Genomic DNA, 13,797 nt, shown 5'->3' with positions numbered 1-13,797 from the left:
CGGCGTCCGTTATTAGATTTTAAAAACGTACGTTTTGATGATCGCATTAACGAAAGTTACTTGAAAACGAAATCCTGGAGTTGAAAAAAGCCTTGGTTTTCTGCACCAAATTACATTGAATTGCTGAATTTGGATTTATTAATATGAAATATGAAAGGATAATGACCAAATTGATTCTGCCACTCCATTTCAGAGAAATCTTCATGCTGATCCTGCTCTCCAGAGATGTTCAGCTAAATTCTGGACCAGTGACCCCTGGAGTGCTGCAGAACTCCATTTGTGCCAGAGTGTGTCTGGGACTCCTCTGGTGCCAGTGATGAATGAGCAGCAACTTTCTGAACAGGGCTTCTCCCTTAACAGACTAAACTTTGTTAACACAAATCATGATGTCTCAATGAATAACTTTTTGCTACTGGGCTGTGGACAACTTGATAGGTCCAGTGTCTCTCTCAGAAAATCTGCTGCTAACACCACTATGTGTCGAAACCCTGCAGTGAGGAGGCAGAGGTTATTCAAAACCTTCCAAACTGTCAATCATGTAAAAGTCTTATGGGACCCGACGCTGAAACCAAGGAGGCTATTTGGCGGACATCTTAAAATTAGAAGCATTACTGCAAAGAGCAGTCAGCTAACTCATCTTGTGTCTGACTCAAATCTGGACTTTCTCTGTCTGACTGAAACATGGTTGAAACAAACAACTCCTGTGAGTGTGTTCACAGTGCCCTGATACTAATGTTTCAGAAGAGACAGACCTGATGGAAGAGGAGGAGGTGTGCTTTTTTATGTGAAAGACAACATCAAATGTGAACGTGTGGTTTATGATGCAGGTAACACGTTAGAATATGTTGGGATAAAAATAATGTTATCCTAACAAATGTCTTTTAACATCATAGGTGTCTATAGGCCCCCTTCTGCAGATGACACTTTCTATGATCAACTCACAGAGGTCCTGAAAGAGTGCAATCTCAACAAAGAATTATTATTTATGGGTGATATTAATGTGAACTGGGAGGATAAAACTAAGAGGAAAAAACTAAAAATGATCACAGAGAAATTCCAACTAGAACAACTAGTAAAAGGCCAAACTAGGATTGCAAAATGCTCCAGTGCACAAATTGATCTGATATTTACTAACAAACCAGAAAGAATAACTAAAAGAAAACACTGGCTTATCAGATCATAACCTAATCCTATGTGCGAGAAAACTGACTAAAAGTAGATTTAATACCACAGCAACTAAGACAATGATCCTTCAATGAATACCCAGAGCTAAGCAAGAAGAATTTATCAGTGAAATTAACAGCTTGAACTGGGATGATGTACTGTCCTCTGATGAGGACAGTACATCATCTGGACTATGGCTGTGATAGCCTACTTTTACTTACAGAATCAACTCTGTGAGGGAAAGATTTAATTTGAGGATACAGATAAAATCTAAAAATAAAAACAATTTACTGTGGTTTAATGAAAATTTGTGGAAACTAATGAAATCTAGAGATGCTGCAATAAGGAAGGCAATTAAAACTAGAAGAGACACTGACTTGCTGATTTATAAAGGTTTCAGGAACAAAGTTATCCAAGAGCTAAGAGAAACTAAATCTCATTTTTATCTCAATATTTTGAATGAGGCAAAAGGCAACAGTAAATTGATCTGGAAAAACAGTGATAATCTCACAAGGAGGGACCCAAAATTTTTAGGAGATTTTAAACACAAACTACAGGGAAAGTTAATTTAAGATCATCTTACTGTTTCTTCTGTCTTTAATAATTTTTTTCTTGAGTCTGTATATGAGTTAGGAAAAAAAAATTACGAAAAGGAAACTGCATATTGTTCCTATACATGCTACAGGTCAGGTTTCTGAGCTGGTAGAGAGTAAGGAGTTACAAGTAAACAAAATCAACAGCTCCTTAAAAAGCTCCAAAAGTAGAGATGCTTTCCAATTTGACACCATCTTTGTCATGTCACACAAAGATATTTTAACTCCCCCTACTGCTCATTTAATTAACTTGTCTTTTAAACACAGCTCCTTTCCTGATGACTGGAAATGTGTCATTGTCACGCCTATTTTTAAATATGGAGACTGCCTTGAAGCCAGTAACTACAGACCAATAAGTACACTGCCAGTACTCTCAAAGGTTGCTGAGAAAGTTGTCATTAAACAAGTGACAACATTTCTTAATACAAGCAATTTTGGTCTACATTGTATGCAATTTGGCTTTAGAGCAAATCATTGCACCAAAACTGTTACCTTGCACTTAATAGAGCAAATTAAATCAAGACTTGACAAAGGAGGAGTAGTTGGTGCTGTATTTTTAGATCTGCATAAAGCATTCAATACAGTCAATCATGATGTTTTAATATCGAAACTCTCTAAATTTAACTTCTCATCTAGAGCACTGGCATAGCTGTCTTCATATTTATCTAATAGGATACAATGTGTTAAAGTTGGTGACACACTGTCCAGTAACATGAAGTGCACAATGGGTGTTCCACAAGGGTCAGTGTTAGGTCCCCTGTTATTTAGCCTATATATTAATAATCTCCCTCAACAGTGTCATGATGCAGAACTACAAATGTATGCAGATGACACCGTTTTGTACACACATGCAAAAACAGCTGAGTTAGCTACTGCTAAGCTAACAGTTGCATTGGAAAGGATCACACATTGGCTTGATCAATCATGTCTGAGTCTAAATGTAAACAAGACAAAAGGTATGTTTTTCTCTAAAACTATGGAACAACCTCCTAACGCTGATATTTTCATCAAAAGTGAAAAAATTGACATAGTTACTGATTTTAAATATCTTGGTGTGACACTGGATCCAAATTTGAACTTTAAGAAACATGTTAAAAAAACGGTTAAAACCATGAAGTACAACTTAGCAAATATAGACATATTAGAAACTGTCTCTCTTTGGACGCAGCCAAGATATTTATGCATGCTATGATTCTTTCCCATATGTCTTATTGCATCACATGTTGGGGGCAGGCTGGAGAAACAGCCATAAAACCTCTTGAGTCCTTATACAAACAAACTCTAAAAACTCTGGACAAAAAGCCAATGCATTTCCATCACTGTAGGGTACTGGAGAAATACAATTTACTGAGCTTTGAGAATTATTCTCAAATTTGTGCCTACTTTATGAAATTTTAAATAGTTTGGCCCCTCCTCCACTATGTGACTTTGTGTACACTTGCTCAGTAAGTTCTATTAGATCCTCCTGAATATCCTCTATACAACATTTTACCATACCATTTCGTCACACTGCATTTGGGCAGTCAGCTTTCTCTGTGAAAGCCACAACTCAGTGGAATGCCCTACCTGATGATATGAAGAACTGTAGTTCAATCAATACATTCAAGGCCAAATTAAAAAATCTACTAAAGAACAATCAGCTGTGTGACCACTGAGTCTAAACTCCATCTATGGTCTTCTCATTAGCGCAGGTAGTCTTGCTTTTAATTTGACGAGTTTACATTGCGGAGAAGTTATGTTTGTAAATTAAAGACCATGCTAAAAGCATTTGTCCATGGAATTTAGGTAAGGATAAGGAAGGTTTCTCTATTTTCTAATCACACAGGCCACAAATTCAAGGCCTCCAATCTCAGAGAAAATATAATTGGGTATAATGTTCCAAATAGATGTAGATTTGTATGGAAATTGCTTTAATCCATTTGATTTTAAAGGTATTATCAAGAGTAGTAAACTGAGCCCACTAGAGTCATAGGTATTCATGACAAGAGGCTTTTTTATATAACGAGTCTTGTTTTTCCACATAAAACCAGAGTAATTTATCAATTGTGTTACAAATCTTCTTATTGACAAACAGAGAGATTGCTGCATATGTGAGACGGGATAAACCTTCAGCTTTTGTCAGTAACACTTGCCCTTTTAAGTATAAGTCTCTTTTTAACCATTGGTCAAGCTTTTTCTCCATTTTATCAGTAATTAAGCCAAAGTTGTCAGTACATCTTGCTTCATCATCTTTCATGATGGTAATCCCCAAATAAGTAATCTTTTCTTTAACCGTTATGTTACAGATAGAGGGTGAGTTACAGTCTTACAGTCTTATAGTTACAGTCTAAGAGGGAGAGGCTCACATTTCTTCAAGTTTAAACAAAGTGCTACGGAAGCCCTGAGAGGCAAGCAAGAAAAAAAAATTCTGGAGATCCAATTTCAAAGCCTGATCTAAATTCTTTTCTTTCTTGTTTTTATGAGTTAAGAACAAGTGAAAAAAAGGTTTTGCCAGGATAATCTTTCTAAGTTCCATAAAATAAATAAATAAATAAATTTCATCTGTGAAACAAGTGAAAAAAAAAGTTTTGCCAGGCAAAACAAAGTTTTGCTAAGTTTTTTTTTTTGTCCTGTGAAAATAGGTGATTTTTTTTTTTTTTTTTTTTTTTGCCAGGATCATTTTTCTTAGTTGTTTTTTTTTCATGTGTGAAAGTAGCAGGTGAATTTTTTTTCCCTCTGTCAGGATTTGTTATTGTAATACTCATTTCACCCACAAGGGGCCACAAGTGCACCACTACCCCATGTTCTAAATAGGACTGAAAGCATTCATGTTTTCTTCCAGGTGAGTTTTAATAACTCCATACCCTATAAACACAAGGTACATATATTGTGTATTAGCAAGTTATGTAACATTACTGTCACTAATCTGCCGTTAGCGTTATCTATACTGATGTTAGCTAGCTAGCGGGATAACATATTATTTATGGCTGACAGCTACAACCTGGGTTAGTCTAATAAAAACAACAGCCAAAATATGTTTTATTATTCATGTTTATTTATTGATCATACAGTGATTATGTCCTCCAAAACTATAGGTACAACTCTGACACAATACTGAAAAGCTGGAAACTCGTCATGTCCTCCTCTGATCAGGTTCAGGTATCCAATCCAATCCAATCCACTTTATTTATATAGCATGATTTTAACAAACACAAGGTTTCCAAAGTGCTGCACAGCAAGATAAAAAACACAATAAATAGCACAACAGAACACAATAAAACGATGAAGGACACAATAGGATAAAAGTAATAAAATAAGATAAAATCAAATAAAATAAGATAAAAACAAATAAAATAAAATAAGATAAAATCAAATAAAATAAGATAAAAACACATTTAAGGTACTTGGCCAACAATGGAACCTTCAGGTGTGCTTAGACCCTTGAGTTGTGCACACTGTATTTCTCCTATAGATTTTATCAAGAGAAAGAATGATTCATTCAAATGAAATGACTCTACTGCTGCAATAATTATATATCATATATCATGGCAAACAAAGGGAAGGGGAAAATCCACAACTGACAGTGAGAAGTATAATTATAATGTATTGAGAGAGTGAGCTGAAATTTGGTCTTTTTTTAATGCACTGCACATTGTACAATCCTAACTGTGTTTCACATAAAAGTATTCAAGAGGTAAGACTAACAACACATTCTTATTTTCTCTCTGAGAAACACCTTACCTACGCACAGCTAATCAGGTTTGAATTTCTCCCTGTGTGTAGGTCTCATTCTGCCCTCTGTGAAACAAGACAGCATCATTCAGTCATAGTGGCTGTTAAGTATTAAATAAATAAACAAAGCTTATAAACCTTACATGGCCTTCTCCTTATATGAATAATAATAATATTACAACAACAAACAACAAAAAATCCCGACAGAATTTTTTTTTCACCTGCTACTTTCACACATGAAAAAATGATCCTGGCTCCTGGCTTTAGGCTTACCAGAACCTGTAGTGAGGACTGTGCAGGAGGCCTTGGCACCATCCACAAGGGCTGCCTACTCGTACCGGTGGGTGGTACTTTCCGCTTGGTGTGAGGCTCACCAGGTGGATCCATACTTGGGCATGGTCCAGGACATCCTGCTGTTCTTGCAGTCCCAGCTGGAGACTGCCATTACCCTTTGAGGGATGATGGCAGCAGTCAAGGCAGTTCATGTCAGCAAGTACACCTTGACTGTGGATGGCTGTTCCTTGATTTCCCTTTTCCTTAGGGGTGCCCAGAGGCGTACAGTTCACAGGACTGTACCTTCAGTCCCTCCATGGAACTTGGACTTGGTCCTTGGTGCACTTCAGCATCCCCCCTTGAGCCCCTTGGGGTTGCTGGTCTGAAATGGCTTTCCCTTAAGACAGCGTTTCTGCTGGCTATAGCCTCTGCCAGGAGGATCAGCACACTCCACGTGTTGTCGGTTCATGGTGACTGCTGCAGGTTCCTGCCAGGTGGGTCAGGAATAGTCCTCCTCCCCAACCCGGCATTCCTGCCTAAGGTTCTGTCTGAGTTCCACATGTCCCAGTTGGTTGAGCTGCAGTTGCTCTCCTCTCCCGATGGAGGCCTGGAGGCTGAGCAGCTACAGCCCTTGCTATGCCCTGTCTGGGTCTTGGCGGAGTACATCCGGCACACGAAGGCAATCAGGAAGACTGATCAGCTCTATGTTTATTTCCACCCCAGTCATTTGGGCAGACCCTTGTTGAAGCCAAGGCTATCCAACTGGGTTGTGGTAGCAATTCAGCGGGCATATGCTTCCTGCCTGTCCCATCCCAGGTTTGGGCCCACTTGACTTAGGGTGGGGCTACCTCATGGGCCTTGTGGTGGGGAGTTTCTCTTGATACCATATGCGCTGCAGCCATGCGGTCAACTTGGTCCACTTTTTCCCGATTCTACCACTTGAATGTGAAGAAAATTATTTTGGGGTTACTGGTATAATGTACCTGGCGAGAAATAGAGTATAGTACCGATATATAATAGAGTAGTTGTACCGAAGCCCTTCTTTATTAAACAACTGACCATTTATCATATAATAATGACTCGTTCTTATATATAATATTACTGTTGTCCTAAATATAACATCTCTGTGGAGAAAAATAGTACTTAGAAATCAGTGCCCATGCCAAAAAAACCTGTTGATAAAAATTGGAAAGTTTAAGTGGGATTTTTTGAATACTACAGTCACAAAGCAGAATGAATTTTAGGCCACCTAAACCTTTAGGTCTGGGTATCATCAGATAATCTGTTATACATTTGTAATTCAAAAACGAAAAAACAGTTAATTTGTTATTTGTTTGGTCCCGACCAAGGTACGTTTGAACCGTTTGGTTTTTTGGTACAATTGACACAAGCAGAATCCAGAAACAGGTCGTTTTTTTGTTTTTCTAAATTTTGGGCAATAAACAAAAAACACAAATTCAGTTTGATTTCTTGTTTTCCGTTTTTATTGACAGAACAAATTACCACTCAATGTTTCGTTTTCAATGGTGGGTGGGCCTTCAGCGCCCCCTTTTCTGATTGGCCAGTGTCCTCTATCAATTATGTTTGCGCTGTACTCTTCAAAATAAAGGTTCCACTTCTTTGTCTTTAGACAGCAATGTCAACACAAAATATATAGGCAGACAGACCTTTAGCTTTTAATAATTGATGATTATAATTGAATAATAATTTATTATGCTCTTACTGAAAGGTGCTGCACATAATTTTGTTTTATAACCTACAATGACAATAAAACTGTTCTTTATTCTTCAAATGAACAGGCTGTCTTTCATTTTCAAATATTAAATTGGTGCATAAAGTAATGCAACAGCGTTTTATATTATTACCGGTCCATGTGCCGCTGAGTGACCATAATTGTCAAATTATGCGTTATAATACATTTTGGGCCAAATCAAAAGCATTGTGAATTGCGCAGCATTTGTACTGCATTCAGCCCCGTTTTAAGGTCCTATTCACAAAAGATGCAGCTGAGTGCAATTTGCCCTTGTTTTGCGTCTGATTGAGTGAGCGCAGCGGTTTCCAGTGTTTCCGGCTTTTCTCCACATTTCAGCACACAGATTGGTTCATAATGAAAAAACTGACAATTTTGCGCCGAATGTATCAATATTACCTAATTTACATACATGCAAATGTAACAGGTGCACCATGACGCTATTAGCTTGGCAGAGCAGTTTGCGTTGCATTTCACCCTTAAGCGGCCGCAAAAGCCGCGCAATCCTTTTGTGGATTTGGCCCTATATTTATTTTGTAAATGAAAGCACTTTACTAAGTTTTCCTGGGGATGTACTGTAGACGTAAAGTCTGTTCTCAATAATGAGAAAGATCAGTGGCAAACACGTCAAAAGTAGTTGCAAAAATTATATATTTTAATTATATAAAAATTATACTGAGATAAAGTCTGAGGGTGGTGAATTCCCTCTATTCTATTTTAAAACACGTATTCAACGTGTGATTTTTTCAAACCTTTCATATAGCCTACCATTAATGACAAACCCTGAATCTTTACACCTTTCTCTTGTGTTCCCCCAAAGAACTCTTGCTAACCCTCCTGCTCCCCTGTGCCCCTTTCTCATTTATTGCAGCCATGTATTGTTGTGCGGGTCGGACCGTACCAAGTGTGGCAGAGACTGGGGGTGTATTGATTAGCCCTGCAGTTCAGCGGTTGGACTGCTCCTGTGTGATTACTGACCATGCCCCTGGAGCTCGACGCCCCCGCAACACAACCGCGTTCTGTTCACTCTGTTCTGCTCGGACGCTGTTGATCAAACCCCGCTTGAGAGCCGTTCGGCGGGCCGTCAAGAGAGGAGAGGGAAGATAAGACAATACGCACAGGGTCCAGCGAGCGGACAGCCATTGCTTTTTGCTTTCGTTGTTAATAAAGAAAGCACCGTCTCTGCTGTGAATCACCAAAACATCAAGAGCCAAGCGGTGGGAAAACAGCAGTGAGTCGCTCTATTGTCTCTGTGACTGTGACTGTGCGGATTGTCTGAATATGAAGATGTCTGATCTGGCCGTGTTGTTGCTGCCGGTCCTGTGTAGCATCATCAGCACCTTCAGCGCAGCATCCTCAGTATCCCGTAAGTAGGCTAACACACACACACACACACACACACACACACACACACACACACACACACATACACATACACACACACACACACACACACACACACACACAGACTAGCAACTGTGGCTAATTCGGTGGCTTGCTCTTGCTGGGGCCAGTGCAGCTAGGGATGTCTACTTCAGGACTCGAGGCCACAGCAGTGCTGATGATCATAATTCAGTGTTTCAGTAACGACGACACACATTTGCCTATCTTGTTTCATCATCACCACAACATCTGTGTTACTGAAGAGCAAAACATGAACCTGAAAGAGCAACATCATTTTAAAGCAGGGATTGAATCAGTCATTGAGTGTATGTGTTTATGAAGCCTTCAGTTTAGAGATTAAACAGTTTAAGTGCACATGACTGTCTGGTTTAAATGTATGCTGCCAGGATATCAATAACACATTAATATCAGTTGTACAAATTAAAAAAATAATCTGAAAATTACATTCATAGATGTTCCACAAATGTATCCAAAAAGATCCGTTCACACTTACATTGCTGGGTAACACATTTAACCCCCCATATGAGCAGTTATAATTACACATTTAATAAATGGTTTATAACACACTGTAATTCAGCTGTAAGCAGACAATGTTTTAAGTGGTTATTAATGTATTTGTGGGTTTTTAAACAGTTGATGCCACAATATAACTTAGATCATGCAATGTGTTCAAAAGTTACAGAACAGCTACTAAATGTACCATGATGTGAAATTGTTTTCTCAACAGTATAAAATAGTTTTAATAATATAAATCGATATATGACTACAAAGGAACAAATCCTTACAGTGTGTTATAAAGCATGTATTAATTGTTAATGCACATGTACAATAGTTGAGTTCAGGAATATGTTACCTGATAACACTATTGTCTTGTCAGGTATAAACTGTTTATATACCAGTTATGGATGCTGAGTTAGAGTTGCTGACACATATATCAATAAACACTAAAATTGTCCTTATCTCTGCATACAGCTAGCCACAGTGTGTTATGAATCATGTATTCATTGTTTACATACTGCTCATAAATGCTACTGTAAATAGGGGGTTTAAATAAATATTAGCTGTGCAACAAAATTATGTTATAGGGTCACTCTACCAATTTACACATGAAGGCTAGCTAGTCATGGTTAATACTCAGCCTGTAAAAATCAACCATATAGTTTCTTCAGAGGTTTTGGAGGGAGCTGTCTTAATATAATAATGATATTTATTGATCCCACATAGGGAAATTAAATTGATTTATCAGGCAGAGAAGGCCTATTGAAAGATGCTCTTGAGTTGCATTATGGGAATTGTAGGATCCAAACTACTTCACAGCTCTGAATAATATAGAGGGCCTAATTCGGAGATATTAATAAGCTTTAAAATGTAACCTTTTGATAACTACTCACTGTTCTACCAACTGTCATTTGTTCTCATCTTCTAACTGCCTGTCAGGAAACACAGTCCGCCCCTTTCAGACAGCAGATACACATATAATGTGGGTCCACTTGATTTTTCATGCAGTGTCAGTATCACTGAAATAATTTCCATTCCTGGAAGTAACGCCAGTTCACCAAAACTGGCAGCGTCAGACAAGGGTCCAACCCTGGTTGAGAGGAGGAAGGGGGGTCGTTGACATGTGTTGACCCATTGAGACAGACCCCTGATGCAGTGGAGTATAACTTCTTACATATGAGGATGGTACTAGAAAGGGAAAAAAGAGAATAATTTAAGATAGAGAAATCGATGAAAAACTGTTTACCAGTAACATCTTGGATCACAGAGTGAACCTCTTTCCAAAATTTCTGGATGTGATCACATGACCAAAATAAGTGGATAAACATACCTTCAAGTGTTGTGCATTAATTGTTGTCTATTGTTTGTGCTTTTGGGGAACGTTTTCTGGAGGTGCATAGGTGTAAAATAAATCCTATGAAATATTTAAAATTTAGTTCATGTAAAGAAATTGAAGTACACTTTGGAAAAATCCCATTTCAATTGTGATCCAATCTTCAGAACTAAATGTTACCCCCAGATCACACTCCCACGACAGCTTCAGAGAATCATAAACTGAAGAATCAGAATGCAGTGGCAGAGCATAAATCTCTGAAATTTTTCCTTTAAGAGATTTGGCTGAGACCATGGTCCCGTTCTTCCTTAAAAGAGACTCTAGAAAGTACGGAATTTGGAGATATTTGCAAAAATCTTCATGAGGAATGTTAAAGTCAGTTCTAATTTGCTCCAAGGACTTTAAAGAGACAGAGACCAACAGGCCTGTAAGATATGATAGGCCCTTGGAGGTCCACTCCATCAGACCAATACACCTAATCTGTGCCGGAAGATCAGGATTCAATGCCAGGGGAGTTTTTTTTCTTGAATATAGATGTCACAGCACCTGCATTCTTCTTCTGAAGACAAAACATTTATGTCCTGCTACCACTAACTGTTACAGACCCCAAACCTCACCAGAGAGAATAAAAAGATTCAGGTGTGCAATTGCAATGTCCCTTTTGTTCTATAGATGGGGCCCTTGCATTTTGCATGTCACCTCTCTCTCTATCATCCTATAGTGGCTGATGCAAAGAAAATAGGGTTTAGAAGAGACAACTGAACATAAGAGTCAGGAAACTGCCAAGAGATTAAGGATATCATGTAAGGAGTTAGAAATGATAGATGTGTTGTGATTATAAAATAATGAATGATTATAAAATAATTTTAGGAGAATGAATGATGCCCTCACTGCCCTTGTACAAGATGTAGCCTAGGTTTTAAAGACAATGTCAAAAAAGTCTCAAGGATTATCTGAAATAAAATGATACATAACAAATTAACAGTTTAACATGATGTGAAGGAACGAAAGCCACCTTAGGAGAAGCAATAATAAGATATTCATCAGTAAATCTGTCAATTTTTCACATGTCTAGTAAGATTGAAGGTCAACACAGTATGACAACTCTTAGTGACCTTCAGTATCATCAGTGATGTATCACATCCTCTCTATGGTGAATATAAGTTTTGACCATCAGGACGAAGGTCCTAAGGCTCTACCATGCTCAGAGATCCTTCATATTCCAAATCTCTGTTAAACAAATCATTTTGAAATGAGAGTTGTCATATGCATTTCATTGTATTTGATTTTTGAAAGTCGTGACATTATGGGGCATTATACTGCCAGATACTATGGAGAATTATGCTGTTTGTTTAACTGTAATGTCCTTTGTATTTATTTTATTTGTCTAACAATTGCCACAGACACACAGAGAATTTCCAAAAGGAAATTGAATGAAACTAACTTAAGTAAAGACAGAGACTGAACTATGTATGAAAGTATTGGAAGACAGATATAAAATGTCAAGTGATTTGAATATAAACATTGAGCTTGGTCTGTCTGTCTTGCTCTTGTCATAATTACTACCGCTGCTAGATGGCTTCTGTCATGAACGTAAATGTATGTTGTTTTGGGGCTCTTGTAGAAACTACTAATCCTGATATATTTTCTTTGGACGACAGTCTGATGTCAAAAGTTAGCATTGTATGCTGACAATGTCATTTTATATATTACTTCTCCTGAACTTTCACTTCTAAAACTAATGAAAACTTTAGATATAAGTTGAAACGGAGTAAAACAAAATATGTAAAATCTACTAGGTAAATTATGAGAATCTATATACTATATATGACCAGGTGGAAAACAACTCTATTTTTATAGTAGACACAATTAAAATTATGGTTCTCCCACAGTTCTTTTTTCAGCCCCACCAATTGCGATCCCCCCAGTAAGCTTTAAATTGCGGAATTCAATGATAACTAACTTTATTTGAAATAACAAAGGAAAAAACTTAAAATATTAAATAGAATATAAAGAAAATTAGAATAGATTAGCACTTCCAGACTTCTGTAATTATTTCTATGCCACACAGATAAGCACAATAATGAAATGGACTAATGAGCTGTGAACTGGTCTCACTATCAATACCCTTAACCCAATACCCTAAGAATTTCACAATTGAAAGGGTAAAACAGATGAGTTATTATTAGAGGAGGCAGAGAGTGATTAAAAAAAAGATTCAGCCTTGGGAAGTAACACCTGCAATTGATTCAACTAGTGCAGTGCCTGTTCAAAATGTGCCTGTTTGCAACAGGCCAATTTCTCAATACTAGAGAGAATTGTGCTCCTCCCCTAGACGCCTCTCATGCAAACTATTGGTAGACACTACACTTTACCGATGCTCCCTAAACACCTCACATGTAGAATATCTGGATACTACAATTTTGAGTTGAGCAGACGCTGATCGGATGAACTGTAGTGTTCGTTCAAAACATGCCTGAGACATCCTGCACTATGTCTTGAACATGCATACAAAATTCCCTCGTGTGAGGAACGGAAATAGAGCTTAACTCTCTGAAGTTTTTCAATTCATTCTCTATGGTAGTACTACAGTACTACAGGTGTAATCCCATCTCTGACCATAATGTGGGTTGCAATGGCAGACTAGCACTGTCGGTATTTCTACTCATTGAATCCATGTGCAGAAGAAGAAGCAGAGGCAATGTTGTTTATGGGGTGTTTTTATATATTTCTGAACGTGCCTGAGACATCCAGCACTAATAGTAGAGTTTAAATCTCTTAAACGTTTTCAAGTCATTAACACTATGGATGTAATCCCAACTCCAACCACAATATGGGATGCAATGGCAGAGTGGCACTGTCTGTATTTCCATTTGTTAACTTCACAGGCAGAAGAAGAAGCAAATCAACCTATCAGATTTATGAGGTATTTTTATATATTTCTCGAGAACCGCTCATCCAAATAACTTCACATATTGACACTGCACTTTCTCGTTTCCTCAACAATCCACCTGCCAGGTATTAAGTAGATCCGATGAACGGTTCTCGAGATACGCTAAGGACAAATATAC

General features: G+C 37.8%; 1 protein-coding gene and 1 long non-coding RNA gene across 2 annotated transcripts in view; one reads left to right on the top strand and one right to left on the bottom strand.

Annotated features, from left to right (window-relative positions):
• Positions 1–4,813: 4,813 nt before the first annotated feature.
• LOC121909182 lies at positions 4,814–6,520 on the bottom strand. Its single transcript, XR_006099379.1, has 3 exons — positions 5,742–6,520; positions 5,478–5,534; positions 4,814–5,202 (listed from the first exon to the last, which is right to left on the bottom strand). It is a non-coding gene; the product is annotated as an uncharacterized LOC121909182 (long non-coding RNA).
• Positions 6,521–8,427: 1,907 nt separating this feature from the next.
• cntnap2b (contactin associated protein 2b) overlaps positions 8,428–13,797 on the top strand; it is a 66,783-nt gene continuing 61,413 nt past the window's right edge. The window contains exon 1 of the mRNA XM_042428747.1: positions 8,428–8,857. Coding sequence (XP_042284681.1) covers positions 8,773–8,857 — 85 coding nt within the window. The 5' untranslated portion in view covers positions 8,428–8,772. The remainder of the gene's footprint in view (positions 8,858–13,797) is intronic.

Source organism: Thunnus maccoyii, chromosome 12 (assembly GCF_910596095.1).
Source record: "Thunnus maccoyii chromosome 12, fThuMac1.1, whole genome shotgun sequence".
NCBI classification, from domain to species: domain Eukaryota; kingdom Metazoa; phylum Chordata; class Actinopteri; order Scombriformes; family Scombridae; genus Thunnus; species Thunnus maccoyii.
The sequence above is the reverse complement of the archived record's forward strand: the minus strand, read 5'-3'. Positions and strand labels throughout refer to the sequence as shown.